General features: G+C 35.0%; 1 protein-coding gene across 7 annotated transcripts in view; it reads left to right on the forward strand.

Annotated features, from left to right (window-relative positions):
* The window catches only part of EPB41L4B (erythrocyte membrane protein band 4.1 like 4B), a 237,269-nt gene that overhangs the window by 183,795 nt on the left and 31,225 nt on the right, over positions 1-22,249 (forward strand). For all 7 annotated transcript variants that reach the window (XR_004234294.1, XM_031969236.1, XM_031969248.1 and 4 more), the window contains 2 exons: positions 10,722-10,789; positions 19,763-19,873. Coding sequence is in view for 6 of the 7 variants with exons in the window: in XM_031969236.1 (XP_031825096.1) it covers positions 10,722-10,789; positions 19,763-19,873 (179 nt within the window). In the remaining variant the exon portion in view is untranslated. The remainder of the gene's footprint in view (positions 1-10,721; positions 10,790-19,762; positions 19,874-22,249) is intronic.

Consider the following 22,249-nt stretch of genomic DNA (forward strand, 5'->3'; position numbering starts at 1 on the left):
AAGGCAAGCATTGTTAAGACACTTGTTCAGGATCATAAGCTAGTAAGTGCCTGAGGCCAGATTTGAACTCACAAACATGAGTTTTCCTGTTTCTAACCCCAGTGCTCTATTCACTGTACCGCTTAACTGTATCAATTCTGCTCACACTTTTCCTGAATGATATATTTTATGACACTTATGGTGCAGGTTAGACACCTTGTAAATACTTGCTGGATGATTGATAGTTCACTGCAGCCCGTTTTCCTTTGCAGTCCTTGACTGCAATTGTGATATGCTTTAGAGATCGTGACTTTTCTTCATTTAGTAGCAGTGTAAGAAAGTTGCTAAAACCTGTTCCTGATATAGAGCTACAATACTAATGGGAAATTCAAAATCTCTTAGACACTTCAAAGCTCACAGAATCTTTCCCTGACCGAAAGTTTGTGGGACGTAAGAAAACTGAAGTAGTCTCTCTTCCTCCCCTACAAGAGATTCCTTCTCAAGGCCTTGGCTAGCACTGCTGCGATCGTTAAATCATCAATTGCCAACTAACATGCTGTTTTTTTAAATGCCCCCATAGCCATGATCAAGTCTCCTTAACCAAGATGAGGGTATTTCCTATGCCAGTCTCCTATATATTCAATGGCTTTCAAGGACTTTTTTTTTTAACCTAAATTTCATACAAAATAAAAGTTACAAAATATATCATTTTAGTCAAAGACTTTTCTTACCTAAATTTCATATAAAATAAAAGTTATAAAACATATCATACTTTTTGACTAATTGATTGAGTCAATAGAAGAATCCCAGATTAAGGTATCAGAATGTTAGTTATTTTCAGTAGAGTAGAATGAATGGATGATTAACTTGGCGGATCCCTAAACTTAAACTAAAATTTCAAAACAATGGCAAGTGAATTGTTGTTCGATAAAATTATTGGGAAAATAAATTAGCAATGTGACCAAAAATGGTTTGGGGGGGTCTCAAACCATAAAGTACAATAAATTCCATTTACTTTAGGTAAATGGATATGATATGATCTATGATCTAAATATATTTAAAACATTTTTTAAAATAGAAGAGAGAAGAATCATATTTATTAGAGTTGGGGAAAATATAATTTAATTTACTGAAAAAAAGCATAAGAAGCAAAACAAATTAAATGTATAAAAATGTTCTTTGCACAATAAAAAGCAATTCATCCATCCAGAAAAAAGTAAAGTAGCAGATAAGGAAAAACTTCAAAGGACCTCTGAGTAGATCTCATTTTATCCCATACCAAGCAACAACAATCTCTGTAACATAACCAATAAGTGGTTAGTTATACAGCCTTTATTTGGAAACCAAGAGTTACAAAACAGATCATATCCCCTTCTAAGACCAGGTCCTTATATGTATCAAAAACAAAAAATTACTCATTTGTACTGACACTATTTATAATGGCAAAAACTAGAAGCAACTTGTGCCCAATGGTTGGAGGAAAGGCTAAACAAATGATGATCTAACCATGCAAAGGAATATTGTTGTTTCATGAGACATGACATGAGAGACAATATAGTATAGAAGATAGATAGATAGATACCTTGGAGCTAGAAGGACCTAGGTTTAGGTCCTGCTCCTGACATATGTATTAATTAAATAAGTCTAGATAAATCCTTAACTTCTAAGGGTTACAGATAACTAATTAAATTTTTTTTTATTATTGAAAACAACTAAGTCATTCAAAGTTCTTCACTGTATGATCTTGTCTGTTAACTGTGTACAACATTCTCTTGGTTGTGTTCACTTCATTTTGTGTCAGTTCATGTATTTCCAAGTTTTTTTTTTCCAAAATCAGCCTGCTCGTCATTTTTTATAAAGTTTTAAATTGCAGAAGAGATGTAGATCTTCTTTGGTGCATGGAGTTTTATCACTGGATAGACTCTATACTAATTAAATCATGGATTTGAACTTAAAAAATAAAAGAAAGCAAAATCAGAATATACACAATGACAATTATGTAAAATAATAATAATTACAAAATAAACAGGAGAAAGAAATCATAAAGGTACATAGAAACAGATTACATTTATTTGTTCAAATTAAAATACATAAATTATATATTCTCACAGTAAATAAACTGAGTCATTTAGAGTTGTATTTGGTGATGCTATCTTTTAGAAACAATATTGGTCAGGTACCTTGGACAACTATTTTGAGGATTATTACCTAATAAAGTTATCAACCAAATGTCCTCATTTTGACATAAGAAGTCTAGAACTTGCGTATCTCCTGAAAAACACTTCCAGAAAAATATAGAAATTACCTCCTTCTAAAGGGTAATCATTAAAGAGCACAGTAGATGGAAAACAGAAAGGGAAAAAAATTTTTTTTAAATTTTGATGCTAGATTATAGTAGCTAATACTGTATTACTTCAGGCTTTCAAGATGAGATAAAAGGACTGCAAATCAGAAAGATTCAAACAATAGTAGCTTAGTTTTGTCTAGTCATATAAAAATTTTTAAAACTACTATCTTCTGATATTGTGTATGCTAACATTTGTACAAAAGCTTTTTTGTCTTGGCTAAGAACTGATAACTTTTTAAAATATAGAAACTTACTAAATTTCAACTCAGCCTTCTGCCTTAATTCAAATTATCCATAAAATTTGAGAACTCTCTATATTTTGCTTTTATAATACCCAGAAGAAAAAGAGTCCATAAAGATACATAGAAACAAACAGGGCATTTTAGTTACTTTGTTAAAAATTAATGTATAGATCTATACTTAATATTAAAAAATTGTAAATAATTCAGGATACAACTAGGTTACACAGTGGATAGAGTACTGGACTTGGAATCAGGAAGATTCATCTTTATGAGTCCAAATTGGACCTCACACAGTATGATCCTGGGCAAGTCACTCACTTTGTTTGCCTCAGTTTCCTCATCTATAAAATGAACTGGAGAAGGAAATAGAAAACCACTTCAGTATTTTTGCCAAGAATCCCCTCACAATGGAGTCACAAAGAATTGAAAACAACCGAAATAACAAGATAATTCAGAATTTATATGTGTACAGTATTTTTATTATGTTGGTTCAAATTGCTTTTGTTGATAGTAAGTTCTGAATTTAAAAGTTAACAAAAAAGCAAAAATTAGCCATGTATAGTACATTCTCAAGAACTCAGCAGCATTTCTCACATGATCAGTAGTCAATAAATGCTTGTTGAATTTAATTTAATTTAATTCAATGGAAAAGTAAAAGATACAAACAGTCCCCTGGGACTCCAAAGCTCTTTATATAATCAGATGTGTTCCGAGTCTGTGGCTGGTACATAGTAAGTACTATATAAATGTTGTTATTGTTGTTGTTAATAAGCACTCTTCTATAAAACAAGGCAATTGCCTCCTGTCATTACAACTCATTTTCAAGAAATATTTTATACTTTCTCACTATTAGACGAAAGGAACTTTATACATACTGGTAAATTTCACTATAAATGACACCTAGAATGCAATAAGCAAGTTTTTAAAGATGACTTTCTACTGTAAAACATTTTCCACAGTTGACTATGAGGTGTAGGGAATATAATAGCTTGTTTTCTTTATTGTTTACAAAAATCAAAGAAACAAAACAAGAAACCTTACTTGGTTTGAGAGAACAATATGCAGTCTTAAAGTTTATATTCCAACAGAATGTTTTTCTTGTATTTATAAAGAAAATTTAAGGTGACTAGATGGCCGTGTAGTTCCAGTGAGTGCAGTGTCCCGTGCCTGATTGTAGTCACTATTAACAATCAGGTGCCATCAATCAGATGGCTCACCCTACCTGCCATGCACATTTTCTTTCTTTCTTATTTGTTTATTTGTTTGTTTGTTTGTTTTTGACTGAGGCAATTGGGGTTAAGTGACTGGCTCAGGGTCACACAGATAGGAAGCATTAAATGTCTGAGGCCAGATTTGAACTCAGATCCTCCTGGTGTTCTATCCACTGTGCCACCTACTTTTTTTAAAGTTTATTTTCAAAATATGTGCACAAAAATGTTTGTGGCAGCCCTTTTTGTAGTAGCTGGAAATTGAATGGATGTCCATTAATTGGAGAATGGCTGAATAAATTGTGCTATATGAATGTTATGGAATATTATTGTTCTGTAAGAAATGACCAGCAGGATGAATACAGAGAGACTTGGAGAGACTTACATGAACTGATGCTAAGTAAAATGAGCAGAACCAGGAGATCATTATGTACTTCAACAACAGTACTATATGATGATCAATTCTGATGGACGTGGCCCTCTTCAAAAATGAGATGAACCAAATCAGTTACAATTGTTCAGTTATGAAAAGAACCAGCTACACCCAGCAAAAGCACTCTGGGAGATGAGTGTGGAACCAACATAGCATTTCCACTCCCTGTTTTTGTCCACTTGCATTTTTGTTTTCCTTCTCAAGTTACTTTTACCTTATTTCTAAATCCGATTTTTCTTATGCAGCAAGATAACTGTATAAATTTGTATACATATATTGCATTTAACATATACTTTAACATATTTAACATGTATTGGACTACCTGCCATCTAGGGGAGGATGGGGAGAAGGAGGGGAAAAGTTGGAATAGAAGGTTTTTCAAGGGTCAATGCTGAAAAATTACCCAAGCATATGTCTTGTAAATAAAAAGCTATAATAAAAAAATTAAATATAAAAAAGCCCAAAAAACAAAAACCATATGTATGGATAATTTTTCAACATTTACCCTTGTATAGTCTTGTGTTTCAGATTTTCCCCACCTCCACATCCTCTCCCCTAGATGGCAAGCAATCCAATATATGGTGATACATGTTAAAATATATGTTAAATCCAATATGTATAAACATAAAGAAATTCTGTTCCTTCTTTAGTAACAGCCATTAGGAGCTACAGTTAATTCAGTTTCCGTATCTGTCCATATAGTACTGTTCAGTGCAGTGTCATTTCCCTATAGATATAGACTCCTGGCCACGTCAGTCAAGTCATGATGGTCAGAAGGTCAACATTTTCTGCTATCAGGAGACCATTGTCTCTCGTCCTTTACCTTCAGAACTCCTATACACAGAAATGTTTCTACATCCTTTATTTATCTGGTAAGCTCACCACAATCTCATATGCCTATCAAAGGAAGCAAAAGAAGAAAACATAGCCAAATCCCCTTTTAGGGAAGCACCTAGAGAGAGAACTTTTTCATTGATTTTTAATTATCATTGTTGAGTATGTTTTCAAGAAAGAGAAAGACACATTTTCTGAAGCTGAATCATCATTGTCATATAGGATGTCCCAAAGAGAATCTAAATGGAAAAGGGATTTCCTGTTGATGGTGAGATCCTCCAAATGCTCTTGTGAATGACATTGTACTGATTCTATTAAGCCCTGCGGAAGATCTGTAATAAAGGCCAGTCAAAGGAGATTGGCCTAAACAACCATATAAGAGAAGTACAGTGAATGGAGAATGTAAATTGACCTACTGCAGTTCTATGGGCATCCCACTGAATTAGTCCATCAATATATCTCTCTTGGACAGGGAATGTATATAGACAAGGAGCTATGGCAAGAGTTGAATTAAAAACAAGTATACACAGGAGAGTATATATATATATATATATATATATATATATATATATACACACACACACACAATACAGAATAAAGGAGCTTGCCAGTGAGTGAGATGAGAGATAGAAAAGCAGAGATGAGGAGGAGGAAGAAAGGAGAGGAGGAAAGAGAAGGAGAAGGAGGAGAAGGAGGAGGAAGAAGAGGAGGAGAAAGAGAAAGAGTTGGAAGAAGAGGAGGAAGGGGAGGAGGAAGAAGAGGAAGAGTTGGAGGAGAAGGAGGAAGGGTAAGAGGAGGATTGGGAGGGGGAGGAAAGAGAGGAGAAGAGTTTCTTCATTAGCATTTCTCCCTACATCTCAGCCAAAGCTGGGGACAGGGCTGTTATGGAGACTGCCAGCTCCTCTCATGTCAGCTTCTTCCCAGGATCATATTCTCTCTTCAGCAACCTGAAATGAGATCAGTGTCCTTCACTTTTTCTCTTGAGACAGCAGAGCCCTGAAGAATCCAAGAGACTGATGAACCTGATGAGACGGAAGAGAATGAAAGCCTTGAGGCCTTTTCTCTCCTGCTCCAAAACTCAGGAATGTTGTGTACCAGATGCAATGAACCATGTTTGACATTTCTACACTAAGAAGTTCTCCAAGACCATAATTTGCTAAGAAGATTCTGATCTGCTTTGGTAGAAGGAGTTTCTTCACTATCATTTCTCTTTACTAATAAAATCCTAGGTCCAATTCAAAACAAATGCTTTGAAACAGAGCTTTGAATTGCTACTTGAGAGCAGGAAAAGGATATGATTCATTAACCTATGAACATGGAGAAATAGGTAGAACTATGACCAAGGTCAGTAAGCTATGAAATGTTGGTCCCTGCACCTTCCCTAAACCAGAAATGCATCCAAGGTAGAAGATAAAGCTTGATGGGAGATGCAACACGAGTCACAAGCTTTGAAACTTGCAATAAAAGAGGTTTGTTTTTTTTTTCTAGTGCACTGGAGGAAGAACTCCATGTGAAACTCAGAGCTGGAAGCAATCCAAGAAATCACAGGGTCCCACATTTAGAATTAGAATGGCATTCATAGGTCACCTAATTGATTTCTCATTTTACAACTCAGACTTGGAATTAGGAAAACATGAGTTCCCATCTTGCCTCATTCACTTACCAGCTGTGTGACAGTCAGTACATCTCATCTGTAAAATGAAATGATTGAATTCAGTGGTCTTAAAGGTCCCTCCATCTCTAAAAATCTATGAACCTATAAACTAAGGCCCTTGGATGTTATGACTTTCCTTAGGTCACACAAGAAATATAGTCCAGCCCATACCTGAACAGGAATCTCTTACATAGCTTTCTAAAAAATTCCATTTCTGTGGGTTTTGGTGACCCAGGTACACTCAAAATCATTTGTTCCTCTTCCTTATAGGGCTGAATACATAACAGAACTATGTATTGGTTCAGTAGCATTGAAATGTATAAAAAATTATAGAATACTAGAAATCAAAGGAATCTTAGAAATCTATCTCCAGTCCTTTCATCTTATACAAGAATAAATTAGAAGCAGGGGAGCTGTCCAATTTTCAGTTTGAAGGCAGTTTTCTTGTTCCTTGTTAAAGAATTCCAGAAGGTACTGATACTCAGTGGGGACTCCTGTATCTTCTTCAGAGAGATGGTGATAGATTGCCCAGAAGCTTCAGTGCCTTCTCTTTCTGCCCAAGGAGTTCACATTTGGGGGGACTTAGAGAATGGCCTGATTTATTTTCAGACTTGCAGTTGTATGAGCCCATGGAAGCCTCAATACCATTTTAGTTACAGCTATGTTTACTTCCTCCATAGTGTCCTTTTCCATTAACTCTCTGCCTGCCATTTTAGGGGCATAGTCTCATACCACTCTTTCTTTTATAGAGTAGTTACCTCTGGACCTATCCTTCAGACTTGGCCTTTACATCCAAGAAAGATGCTTATTTTCTGACCAGTTTCAGGAGATAATACACTGAAACACTAGAACTGACCAACCAATATGTGGCCTTTCCTTTTTATGACCTTTCATTCCTAAAGGTCATCATGATTGGGGAGATCCCTGGGTATGAATCTTGCCTCAGACTCTTCTTGGTAGATTATGGGCAGGTCATGCAAAATCTCTGGACCTCTTTTCCTCCTTCGTAAGGGTAATGAGAAGATTGGATTCAATGGCCTTTGGGGTTCTTTCCCACTCAGAATTTATCACCTCATATTTTTCTGCAATTTCCATTCCATTTCTTAAAAGACCTTATGAAATCCTTGCCTCATTCTCAAATCAACCTTCATTCCAATGTGGAGAAAAAGCATCTTCTCATATCTTCATTGAGGCAAGCTTATTTGTTGCAACATTCATTTTCAATTCTTTTGCAGTTGTTTGTTTGATTGTTTTAATTTAGGAGAGAAATAACTCTTATATCATCACTGCCCCCTTTGAGGAAACATTATATAGTGTATGGGGCATTGAGTTAGCACCAGGAAGACTTTGATTTAAATCCTACTTCAAATATTTACTAGCTATATGAACCTAGACAAATCATTTAATCTCTTTGTGCCGAATATGTAAAATGAGGGAGTGGGACTCAAGCTCTAAGTTTCCAGATTTAAATCTATGATTCTATGATCTTTGTATGCTGAGGAAACTTTGCTTTGAATCATTTCCCCCCCCCCAAAAAAAAAAAAATCTGTTTCACAACATTATATGGATTCCAAAACACAACATAGATTGCATTATCTGCTTACTTCCTTATCTTTCTTTAAAGATAGATGATGATTAGAGATTGTAGGTACCTGGGAGAGGACAGGACCAGAGCACTGAGCAGTGCTAAAATGGAAAGTCTAGGGAGGTCATGAAATAGAGAATGTAGCCTTGAGGAGTTATTAAAGGTTATTAATTTTTAAATGAATTCTACCTTCAGGCCCTTATTGTCTTGATATAATCAACCTGAATTTTACCCCAGATACTTTAAGCATTATTACTTTCTTACTATATTGCTGATTGCTCTCATCCACAAACATAGTTAAGTACCTACTGTGTGCTGTACACTCTACTTAGACTGATGGAAGGCCTAGTATAACATCAAAGATAAAGACAAGAACTTTAAATTATCCCATTTGCTTTACTTTACTATGAAGATTTGTTACAAGGCCTTATCTTTATCTTGTCAGTGGTGAGGAGGAAAGTGAGAGGGAGAGAAAAAAAAAAAGACTTGTTTCCCATATTTATTCTGTACTCCTTTCTCAAAATAACAAAAATTCACATATGTATGGCATTTGAAGTTTTAAAAGGACTTTCCTTGCAAGTAGTAAACCCATAAAAGAGGCAATGATTTTCTCATCCCCATAAGAAAGCACTGAATTTTGAATCAAAGGTCCTGGGTTCAAATACTGGCTATGTTTCTTTCTATCTTCTTGACCTCAGCCAAGTCAACCTTTCTGGGTTATAATTTTCTCATCTGTAAAATGATTTTTAAAAAATCATGACTTTGGGGGTCCTTAATCCTCTTACATAAGTCATAGATCTCTTAGGTAGCAGTCTGATTAAAAAAAAAAACCTATGAACTCCTTTTCAAAATAACAATTTAAATGCCTAAAATAAAAGATGTATGATTACAAAGAAAATTGATTAAGAATGAAATGCAGTTATCAAAATATTATTAAACTCAAGTTCATGGACCTCTAGGTTAAGAATTTCTGGAGATAACTTCTAAAGGCCTTTCCAGTTCTAAGTTAAAATAATTAAAACTGAAAAAGATGACCAGATTGGCCTAGCATCATTCACCAGATAAATGCTTTTTCAAAAAACAAAAAACAAACAAATCAAAAAAACCTTCTTTGAGGGGCAGCTAGATGATAGATACAGTGGATAGAGCACTGGCTTTGGGGTCAGAATGACCTGAGTTCAAATTCAGTCTCAGACACTAGTTATGTGATCCTGAGCAAATCACTTAACCCCAATTACCTCAAATAAATAAATAAATAAATAAAATCTACTTTGAAAATCCATTTAAAGAGCCAAAGCAAGGATGGACTGAGAGACAGTGGAATCTCTAGTTCAGAACAATATTATAGAAAGGATTTCTGTTCAGATTGAACTAGAAGAACTCTCTTTGTAGGACCTGTCTAACTCCTGGGATTCTGTGGTTCTGTAATGGTTGGTTAACACCAACATCAATGGAAGCTCTGACCAGAGAAAGGAGATAAAATACAAAGGATTAATCTAATGCCCTTTGATAGAATGTTGAGCGGAGAAAGAAACTAGTGATCCAAGTGGGTTTTTTTACTCTTCCTTTTGGATTTGGGTTTCTGTGCTAGGAGGGACAGTGTGAAACAGGCGTTGTCCTAATAGTCACAAGGTCCTGGATTCAACTGCAGCATCTGACATATGGTGGATGTGTGAGCAAAGGCAAATGCCTTCCCTTCTCTGGTCCTCAGTATTCTCGTTGGTCAAATGATTCCCATGTAATATTTCTGTGATAACCTCATATTGGCAAAAATAATCAAACATTTATTAGATGCTAGTCTTTTCCTCTTTCAGGACTCACAAATGGATGTCAAGAAAAGTTTCTCACAATATTAATTTTATTCCTATAAAGGCCAGAGTCCTTAATCACTTTCATTGCACATACTCAATCAATTGCAAAATCTCAACATCTGCGACATGGCCACCACCTCTTGCCTGGAATCTCTCCTCCCTCATCCTCCTCCCTTTCCACAACCTTTCCTACATACAACAGCCAAAGTAATTTTTCTAAAGTGCAGTACTGACCATGTCACTCCTCTACTCAATAAACTCTACTGGCTCCCTATTATCTCCAGGGTTAAATACAGATTCTTCAGTTTGGCATTTAGCCATTTATAGACAAGTATCAACTGCCTTTTATGCCTTATTAAGCTTTCATATATATTCTAACCAAATTAGCTTTCTTAGTGTTCTTTGGACATTAAGCTCCATTCACAACTCTGCCTTTGCTGTCTCCATGTCTGGAAGGTACTCATCACAGTGCCTGGAACATAATAGGAACTTGATAATTGCTGAACAATTGCTTTTAATTGCTTTTTTCATATATTGTCTTAAAACTTAGGGTACATTTATGTCAACTTTCTTAGCCATTATAATATTTTCACACGTAGAAAACTAAACTGTTTCTTTTCTTTAATAGGTTGTGAAAGAGGAGCCGGATTTTGCAAATGTCAATAAGAAATCCACTCTTCAGGACCCTAATGTAAGGTCTGTTGCTTCTTAGTTGAAGGGGCAGGGGGAGAACCCATTAAATGAACCACTTAACCTACAATATAGCTTCAGCATTCTTCTGTAAACAAAATTATATTTCCTTTGGAAAATCAGTGTGTATAGTAACAGCAATACTGTTTTAAGAACAACTTTAAGCAAATAACTCATTTTGATTATTATCAATACCCAAATTAACTACAAAGGACCTGTGAAAATACTATATGCATTCAGAGAAAGAACTGATAAATACAACTATTTGTAGAATGATTTTGCATATATACATACATACATATAAATACACCTTTATGCCTAATGGTATCCATCTCTAGAGTGGGAAAAGAAAGAAATTTACATGATAACTTTATTATATATTTATTTTAAAAAGCAAATTGTACATAATAGATTTGCAGTTTCATGTGCAATTATCTTTTTAAAATTATACTGTTATGAAAATGCTTGTTTTATTCCATAAATTAAAATAAAATAGATAAATTTTTAAAAAAATAAATAGGGAAAGAAATAAAATTGCAACAATTTTAGTTCAAAGAATGTAGGAAACAACTCTAGCTCAGTGATTTAAAGTACACTATTGATCATTAGTATTAGCAGTAATAGCCATGATTAACTCTACCATAAGGAATATTATTTTAACCTTGAGAAAGCTTAAGATGTAAATATGACCTGGTAAGTGGGGTTAGCCAGGATGATATAGAACAGAAAAAATTCCCATAATGCCTAGCCATTGCTCAAATTGTTCACTGATTCTCTTTCCCCATTCTTTTCTCCTTTAAGATAGAATTTACCTATGTTCTAATTGTCTTCTAGAGGAATTTAATTCTCAAATTCATAGACCAAAAATGCAACTATAGTGAAGGCTTCATTCTTAGAATTCTGTGATAGAAATCCGAGTCATATAAAATAAATTGGATAATTGCGGTGGGCTTGAAAAATAGATTCAGGTTATGTGATTGGCATTAGCCAATGGCTGTGAAGAGGAAGGTTACAAGGAAATTTCTGACTTATGGATTTTCAAATAGTTAAAGTTCCTCTGCTTCAGACAAAAACTTGAAATATAGTCAACAACTGACTTCTACTTAACTAAAGGGAAGAACTGATGGCTTCAGCAGACAACTGCTTTGAAAATTACAGTGTAATATTATGGATTAATTCATAGGGAAATAGATTGTTCTTTGAATGATAGTGAATATGCACTTGCAAAATGACAATCAGTAAGTAAACATTTGTGTTTACTACATGCTAAGCACTGTGCTAAGTCTTGAGGACACAAAGAAAGGCAAAAGATAAGACCCTGCTCTCAGAAGTTCACAGTTTATTGAGGGTGACAACATATAAACAATTGTGCACAAACAAGCTATATACAAAAAAAAAAAAAAAATGTTATTATCAACAGAGGGAAGGCACTAGAATTAAATAGGACCAGGAAATGATAGCTGTAAAAAGTGAAATTTTAATTGGGGCTTGAAGGAAGCCAGAAATCATGAGGTAGAGATGAAGAGAGAGAGCATTCCAGGTATGTGGAATAGACATTAGAATCATCAGTCTTAGTTTTTTTCCCCAAACAACCAACCATTCCAAATTTATCCTGAGATCCTTTTTTAAACATAGTTATTTCTTCTCCATCTTGAACTCGTTGCTCAGTTCTTAATTTCCTGACTGGGCCATACCTAGGCAGAATCACAAAGGAAGAGGAATCTTCCCTCAGCACTCTTCTATTACTTGTTCTAAATCAATCCTCCCTTTTGCTCTTCTCCATTCCTAATTCCAGGTGCCCCAAACATTTCCTGATTGACCAAAGTACAAAAGTAATTCTCTTTGTCAAGAAAACAGACATAAATAAGAGTTGAGATACAACTCCTTCTCTGTGGCCTTATTGTCATCCTCTGTTTTCTGAGTTTGCTTCCATCATCTTAGAATTTCTTTTGTAAATCTAAATTGTTTGGTGAGTTCCCTGCATATTCACATTAGCTTTTTCAGAGATTTTTTTTTCCTAATAATTGAAATTGTTACTCTTTGTGTCTTCCAGGTTTCACTTTTGATCACTGCCCATTCCTATTGGGGCTGACCTTCCTATTTATATTTTAGTCTATGAGAGTTTACCTGATTTTTCCATATGAAATCTACTTTCTCAAAGTCTGTGGTATCAAATACCACAGTCAAAATAAGCTTGGATTTCCTTTCCTTCTCTATCATAAACTCATAAATAGAAAATTCACTCTTCCCCACTGCATATCCTATCCCCTGCAGTTTCTCATCATTTCTACTGCAACAACCAAGATCTCCCTCTTAATAAAAATCAGATCTAGATGAGAATCTCCCCTTGTTGATTCCTCTACCTTTGAAGAGGTAAATTATAAAGATATTTCAAGAAGTTATAAAAGAAGAAAAGGGAGAAATTGGAGAGAGAGAGAGAGAGAGAAAAAACTAACATATGTTTGCATTATTGGTTTGAATCATTGAAGTCCCCTTACCTCTATCAATATTATATCACAAATTCCTGATCTATTAGTTCTTTATGTCAAGTGGTGTGTAATGTATATTCCAATATTCACTATTGTTTCATTGGCCATTTGACTTTTACTCAAATACTCTCTGTCATACTTCCTCATCAATTTTGTGGATTCCCTCACAGGATTATACCTTCTTAATTAACAGTTGCTATTCTATCTGCCCTCTTATCTATCCTTTTTGAAAAAGTTAGTACTTTATTTTCTTCCAGTTACATATAAAAACAATTTTTAACATTTGTTCTGAATTCCAAATTCTTTCTCTCCTTTCCTCCCCTCCCCGCATTGAAAAGGCAAGCAATTTAATATAAACTTGCAGTCATACAGAACATATTTTCATGTTAATCATGTTGTTAAAGAAAACAGACCAAAAAAGAAAAACAAGAAAAATAAGGAAAAAGTATGCTTTTATCTGCATTCATAGTTCATCAGTTTTTCTTCTGGATATGGATGACATTTTTAAACATAATAAGTCCTCTGGAATTGTCTTTATCTTGTTTCTTTTGAATAATAGAGCCATGGTTGTTCAGTTGTGCCTGACTCTTTGTGATCCCATGGACTATAGCACACCAGACACTTTTATCCTCCACTAGTTCTTGCAGTCTGTCCAAGTTTATGTTCATTGTTTCCATGACACTATCTGTCCATCTCATCCTCTGCTACCTCTTTTTCCTTTTGTCTTCAATCTTTCCCAAAGTCAGAGTCTTTTCCAATGAGCCTCATCTGCTCATTATATAGCCAAAATATTTAAGCTTCAGTTTCAATATTTGACCTTCCAGTGAATAATCTGAATTGATTTCTTTAAGTATTGACTGATTTGTTCTCCTCACTGTCTGAAGGACTCCCAAAAGTCTTAATCAGCACCACAATTCAAAAGCATTGATTCTGTGATACTCAGCTTTCTTTAAATTCTAACTCTCAATCATACATTACTAGAAGAAAACCATACCTTTGACTATATGGACCTTTCTTGGCAAGATGATATTTCTGCTTTTTAGTATGCTGCCCAATTTGTCATTCCTTTCAAAGAGCAAGTGTCTTTTAATTTCATGACTGCAATTGACAAGTGCAGTGATCTTTAAACCCAAGAATATAAAATCTGACTTTTCTTCTATTTCTTCTTCCTCTATTTGCCAGAATGTGATGGGACTAGTTGCCAAGATCTTAATTGTTTTTTTTATTAAACTTCAGGTCAGCTTTTCCACTCTCCTCTTTCACCCTCATCTTTTTAAATTTCTCTTCACTTTCTACCATCAGACCATCATCTACATATCTGAAATTATTGCTATTGCTCCCGGGAACCTTAATTCTAGCTCTTGATTTATCAGCCTAGCATTTTTCGGAATGTGCAGCTTTTAGTATAATCATAGATTTTTATCCCACCAAGTTTCATTGATATCTATGAGATCAAATTTGCCTCTTTTCATTAGTTCTTCCAATTCCAATTGTTGGTTTCCTCAATAAGCAATTATCAAGTACTTTCTATGTACTTCTAGGCACCGTGCTAAGCATTAGTAATATAAACATGAGCAAAAAGAGATGATTCCTACCTTCAAGGAGCTTCTACTGAGTAAAGAAAATATATACAGTTATCCCTTACACATCATGACTTTCCCCATCATGGTTTCAATATGTCCAGATTGGGCATAAGAAATTAAATGGAATTTTGGGGGGAATTTTGAGACAGATGCATATGACAAGCAAAAGTCAGCAGATACCATGGTGTCTATAACCAAACATTTAGCCCAAATTTTTCAACAAGGTATTATAAAAACCCCATAAAATGAAAAGAAAAAAATCAGACTTCTTCTCTGGTTCAAAGAGAGGACCAAAATATTTTACATCGATTTTCTAAATTGCAAGGGCATCATATCCCTAACCCCTATGACATGGAAGGGATAATTATAAAAGGAAGCTGAAGGGGGAAGAGATGAAGAGAGAAGGTTACCAGCTTTAAGCCATGATGGGAAAGTCTGGAGTGTAGTCTTGTGAGAAATTCAACTAACCTGACACTCTCTTTAAATGAAGATTCTGGGAGGAGCCATCCAAATAGAAGGAGGGACTATAGGGAAGAATACTTAAGAGGGGTGAATTCTGGGGCTGAAGTGATCTTCCACAATGAAAAAGTTTCTGGGTAATGATGAGGAGGTCTAGAGGAGCACAGCCTGATGTGAAATCATTGAGCCTAAACACTTGAGCATGAATATATAGATGTTTAAGACTATGGGTTTTTACTACAATCTCCTTTCTTGAATTTTGCTTCTTGTGAATTTCTGGGTAGAGCAGTTGGGTGGGTAAATGGAGGGAGTGCCAAGCCTGGAGTCAGGAAGATTCATTTCCCTGAATTCAAATCTGGCCTTAGACATTTATTAGATGTGTGATCCTGGGTAAGTTGTCTAATCCTGTTTGCCTCAGTTTCCCTATCTGTAAGAGAAGAAAATGGTAAACCACTCCATAATCTTCCCAAGAAACCCCAAATAGGGACACAAAGACTCAGACATGACTGAAATGACTGAACAACAATAAGTGATCTTCTGAGTATTTCATATGTGCTGGTTTTCCTTCTTTGTAGCTCTTCTCTCTACTGCCCAAACTAAGGGGATATTCCTATGCAGTCTCCTTTCTTACCCTCATTTTTAATTCTTAAAACTCCATTTTCTTAGATTTGTAAGACACCTAGAAAATGCAGTTTTACCAGTAGTTGTTAGGTATATTCATCTCTAGCCAAGAATCTGACCTTCCTATGCAGGGAATCTCCAAAGCCTTAGCCATTAAAGAATATATTGCCCTGAGATTTTTGAAACATCCTGTTTTTTAAACCAGGTTTCTAAAGTGAAAATTGCATTCTCATATTACCTTCTCAAACAATTTATCTCTCAATTTTTCTCTTTTGTATCCCTTCTTCAATGGACCACAGTGAGAAAAATATAGCCTTTTTTCCCCTATAGTCTTCAGTTTCTTGCCTATGACATTTTAATTGTTGACAATGTTTTTTAGACTCCTCTCCAGCATTGTCAATTGTGGCTATATGAATTCCCACAAGTGAGTAGTTATTACCCATTTTAATTTGCCTTCAGAAATTGTCTCTTAAGTCTGCCCTGAAAGAGGGCCAAACTCCACTGTTGTTATCATATTGAAAAATGCACCTCTAAGCAAGGAATCACCACTTGTTACTACTCTTCTCTTCTTCCTTGCACTCACCTGATAGTTTTTGTAGCCTGTACTATACCCAGATGCTGGAGTAGAGCCTGTTTTGTTTTCTTTTGTCAATGGGACATATTGGTTGGATCCTACATATTAAGTAGGTTGGATATAGGTTGGATCCTATATATTAAGTATCAAGGTACCCAACTGGTTGTTCTAGTCTGAACAGGCATCTTCATTCACTTTCACTCCAAATCTGAATATAGTTGTTGGCTCTCTAAAGATTTTCTTTAGTAACTAGGACATCCTTGTATAAATAAATGATTTATAATTGGTTCAGCAAGTTGGGGATGAGGGACAAAGTATGTCAATCCTATCCTACAAAGATCTGTTAGTCAAGGTAGAATTTTAGTTCTCTGTTCACAGGATGGAAATGGGGGGTGAGTAGAGGACTAGATGAATCCTTTTACTATTTCATTCCCTCCAGGAGTTGCTGGAAGACTTTAAAAAATAATATTGCTCAAAGAATAAAATAGGTTGAAGGTATTAGACCTTAAGGACCAAATTGATGAGAGTATCCCAGAATATCATCAGAGGGAGAAAAAAGAACTTACATTGTCCTGGTATTATACTATTACTGCATTGACAGAATGAAGAAATTTATAAGGAATTTAGGAAGCAAAGCAAAAGTCTGTAGTAGAGGTATGAGATATTGCTTACAGGGGATTTCAGTGATACAACAGTTAATGAAGCTCTTACTAGTAAAAACAGAGCAGCTTATGGATTATTGGTTTAAACTTTGATAATTAAATCCTTCCAAAGGTACAGAAAGAAACAAAACTAGCCTCTATTCTGGACCTGGTTCTGAACAATAAGAAAGAATTGGATTCTTAATTAGAAATAATGGGAACTTGGAGGAAGATGACATATTAGAAGGAGAGAAAAGCTGAACACAATATGAAAAAAAATTTTTGGGAAAGCAAATTTCATCGGGTTCAGATAAAGGATAAGTAGAATCTCATGTCTGAGAGGTGATCATCTACTAAAGTGGGAATTCTCAGGGATCCCCACCTTCATCTTTACCCTAATCATTGTTCCTCCACCCTCCAAACTGAACTCCCTGAACTCCTTAGAACTATGAGTCATAATCTTCACTCATCAAATCTGTTTTTCACCTTGTTGCCATACTCCCTTCCTTTATTTCCCCTGTTTTCATCTGTCTTTCCAAGGATTAGAATCACTGGCTATTTTCCTGTATCTCTCTTCCCTTTTATGGGCAAATTCCTGAGAAAGCCATTTACAATTAGTGCTTCTACTTCCTCTCCTCTCATTCTCTTCTAAATCCACTATAGTCTGATTTCTGGCTTCATCATTCAACTGAAACTATTCTATCTAACATTACCAGTGGCCTCGAAATTGCCAAATCTAATCTTTTCTCAATTCTCATACTTTTTGCCTTCTTTTTAGCCTTGCACACTGTCAATCACCTTCTTCTCCTGAATACTTTCTCTTCTCTGGATTTTTATGACCCTACTCTCACCCTAATCTTCCTCTACCTCTTTGAATGTTCCATTTAAGTCCCAGACTTATCTATCCCATGGAATATCTAGGCAGCATCTAATCAAAAAATGTTTATTAAATACATATTTTGTGCCAAGAACTGTGAAGGAAGATAGGGATTCTAAGAGTCAATAATAAAGAGGAGGAAGAGAAAATATATTTTAGACATGGAGGAAGGAGAATGAGATATCCCCCTGTGCAAAGGCTGAGTTAGGAGATGGAATGTTGTTTATAGGAAACAAAAAGTAGGCTACATTGATTGGATAAGTTAGTACATGAAAGCTTGCATGATACAATAGAAAGGGTACTAGCTCTGGTGTTCTATGTTTAGTAGAGTTTCTGAGTGACCTTAGGCAAATCATTCTCTGAGCTTAAATTTTCCTGCCTGTAGTATGAGAAAATAGGACTAAATGATTTATAAGGGCTTTTCTTGTTCTATTATTGTTATAAAGTTTCTAGAAAGATAGGTGGATTGTGGATAATCAGACTGAATCTGATTATCCTAAAGTCAATAGGAAGCCATTCAAACCTTTGAGTAAGGCAGGTTTACAGGGTCTAATCTGTGTTTTAGGAATATCAATTTGGCAACTATGCAGAGAATGGATTAGAGAGAAGAAAAGATCAGAAGAACAGAGATCAATTAGTAAGTTATTATAATAGAGCAGGTGAGAAGTAATGAAGGCCTGAATTTTACATTAGGAGGTGTATATGTGTGGAAGTGGGGGGGAGGAGACAAGTGAGTCCCAAGGGGACTACTGGGGGTGATAAGAAAATAAAATAAACAAGATTTTTCATCCGGTTTGAGGGGGAAGGAAAAGACAAAAAATTATTTCCAGATTATGAAATAGGATGATTGTCAAGATCATAGCATCCTTAACAGAATTAGGAAAAAATTTCCTATTATGGGTGCTCATAACAGGCAATTAGAGCAGTTAGATGGCACTGTAGAAAGAGTGCTAAGTCTGGAGTCAGGAAGACTCATACATCTGAGAATATGTGTGACTTTGGACAAGTCACTTATCTTATTTACCTCAGTTTCCTCATCTGTAAAATGAGCTGGAGAAGGAAATGGCAAACCACTTCTGTATATTTGCCAAGAAAACTTCAAATAGAGTCACAAAAAGTTGTACCTAACTGAAAAACAGTTGAACAATGATAAAATAATAGACATTTACATCCCTTGGAATTAGGGAGGAAATGGGACTATATTAAAAATACAGTTTGCTTTTTGAGTGGATGTGGAATGGATACATAACTTTCAAGAAGAACCTTGGTCTGTTTTTTATTCTCCATTTGGAGTTTAAATTGTGCATTTAGTTTATTTTGGATATGTTATATAAATGGATACAAGTCAAAGTTTACACTATAAAAGTTTAAGGTTATATTCCTCATTGCTGCTAAACAATAAACTACATCCCAAAGTAGTTATTTGGGTGTTGATTTAATCAAAACAAATTTTTACATTCTAAATAAATAAATGTATACAATCAGTAAACAAGGAAGGGAAATAAATTCCATTTGTTAATCAAACATTTATTAAATATGTACTATGTTTAAGTTACTGTGCTAGACACTGGAGATAGATATTAAGACAAACACCCAATAGTACCTGAATTAACATTTTATAAAGCAAATGAAATTTCTAATCCACAAAGTAAATTAGGATATTCAGGTGTGACTTAGTTGGGAAAATAATAAGTAAAACACAAATATTACCATATGCGTTTTTTTCTCTCTCCAGAAGCCCTGTTCCTTCTATAAAAGTAGAAACTACCCAACCAACTACAGAAAAGCAAGAGAAGCAAGAAATTAAACCCCCACGAGTGAGAAAATTAACAAGACAATACAGTTTGTGAGTTCTACACTGCAAGTTTTAGGGTATGGGGGGGAGGTGAAAAGGAAGAAGGAAGAAAAGGAGGAAAGAAGATTTTTATTTCTTTGGAACTAACTCTTAAAAAAAAAAAAAAAAACTAATGTAATGCTGATTGATTCCTATGCTGCCATTGACAACCTTAGAGAATTGTCTGAGACGCTGAGGCACTAAGAAAGGAACTTTTCCAGAGTTGCATTTTCAGACAGAATTTGAACTAAGGTCTTCCTGCCTCCAAAGCCATCTCTCTATTCACTTTTTTCTCACTAATTCTCAGAAACACCATTACAGTTCAAGAGATTTCATTTTCATGGAAGCTTTGTTGGTCTATCAGAGGGAGGAACTAGACTTACTGATACAGGGAACTCCTGTATGAGGAAATTTGCTTCACCAATGCAAGTTGGCACTTTATCTAAAACTTAGAGTTGTAGTCTAATTTTCAGGCACAGAAATATACAGAATATACAGCCTCCTTCCAAAGCATGTGGTGCTATGCATTCTGGGTATTTTTATACCAGCAAAGCCAGACTCTATAGTCTCAGAGAGTTGTCTAGGGAATACTGATCATAACCAATTTATATCAGATATAGAACTTAAAACCAACTCTTTCTGGATCAAATACCAGGTATCTATTCAATACTCCATACTACCTCTCATTGATATATAACAGTAACAAAAATTAAGGGAACAATATGTACATGTAATATTCCTCCCTCCTTCCCATCTTCATAAAATTTCAGATGTTGCTATTGGGTAATATTTTCCTCTTCTAAATGGATTGGAGAGGAGAGGGAACTTTCATATTTTGTACAGTATTTGTTTTCAGGTCATATTTTAAAAGATTTATGATTATATCAGAGTGGATCTTTCCTCCATTGTTACAGATCTCAATCCCTCTATCTTTTCTATACTATCCCTCCCCATGTTTGTCTGAAAATAGAGGATGATAAATTAAGTGAGAAAGAGTTTAGGGTAATTTCTTTTGTTTTCTCTATGTAAATTTTTTTTTCTGGAGTAACTTCCTGAAGCCATGTAGGCTAATCCTTAAGGAAGAGACAGCTTTTCTGTTAGCAGAAAGTAACTCCAAGATGTTGGAAAACTTCTTTTGTTTTTATAATTTTCCATGGATATTCATGCAGGATCATGTTATCTAATTCTTGCTGTTCCCTTTCACAATATAAATAACATATATAGTAGTACATTGATGCCGCTCACTACAGTAGTCAGAGCTGGTGTATTAGAAAGAATGGTGGGAAATTATGAGCTGTGAGTGCAGAGCTAGACTCTCCAAACTTCCCAAAGTTCCAGGGATACTTCACAACTAGATAGACAAGGTAAGAAATAAGGATATATGGTCTTCATAGTTTGTAATCCCATGCCTGATTCTTCTACATATATTCAAAAAAAAATTGTATTCTGGGTAAGGTTCCATTTTCTACATATGTTCAAAAAGAAAATTGTATTCTGGTTAAGGTTCCGTTTTCCTCAGGATAAATATATGCATTTTTCCAGGATTATCTTCACATAGCTTACTTAGTGAGTGCTGAATTTTCACACATACATAATAAGTGACCTTGACCTCTTGAAGCTTATATGCCTTATATTTTCTGGTGGGAAAAGAAATTGTACTGGGGTAGGTAGAAAGCCACATAATTACATCACACATAATTAATCAGATAAAATTTCACAAAATGACAAGCTTTGAATAGGAAGAGAACATCAGGTGGTTAGGATTAGTGTGTTGGAAATGGTAGGAGAGCAAAGATAAGTTTCAAGGCTGTATGAAGTGACAACAGAAGGAATGGGAAGAATTGCATATTCTGAAGTGATTCAGAATAGATGATATAGAACTTTTAGGCAGATTGCTGAAATTTAGAGAAGAAAGCCTGATTGTAAAGCATCTGAATATTTGTAACTGAGAAGCGCCTGGACCAAGTCACATTTTCAAAATGATATGTAAATGCCTAAATTCAAAGGAAAAGAGGGCAAACTGAGCAGGATGAAAGCAAACTAAGCAAATGGAATGAGTAGCAGATCATAAAATACAGAAGGTTTGGTATGGCATCAGAAAGAATAATTCCATAAAGCAGAAGTTTAACAGGGTAGCAAAATTCTATGAACTATTTCTTTTCCTTTTATTTTTTTTAAAATGTTTTGTTGTAGCCTTTTGTTTCTACATCATTGAAATTTCCTCTTAATGCTCCCCTCCCTCCAACCACATCCCCAATCCTAATCCACTCACTGGTTATACCCTTCCATAAATTATTTCTACACACAAACACACCCTATATCATATCTACCACATAAGTTATGGTAAAAATGACAAGGAATATGGTGGGAGTGGTTTTAGACGCCTTC

The sequence above is a fragment of the Sarcophilus harrisii genome, chromosome 1 (genome assembly GCF_902635505.1).
Source record: "Sarcophilus harrisii chromosome 1, mSarHar1.11, whole genome shotgun sequence".
In the NCBI taxonomy this organism is placed as follows: Eukaryota; Metazoa; Chordata; class Mammalia; order Dasyuromorphia; family Dasyuridae; genus Sarcophilus; species Sarcophilus harrisii.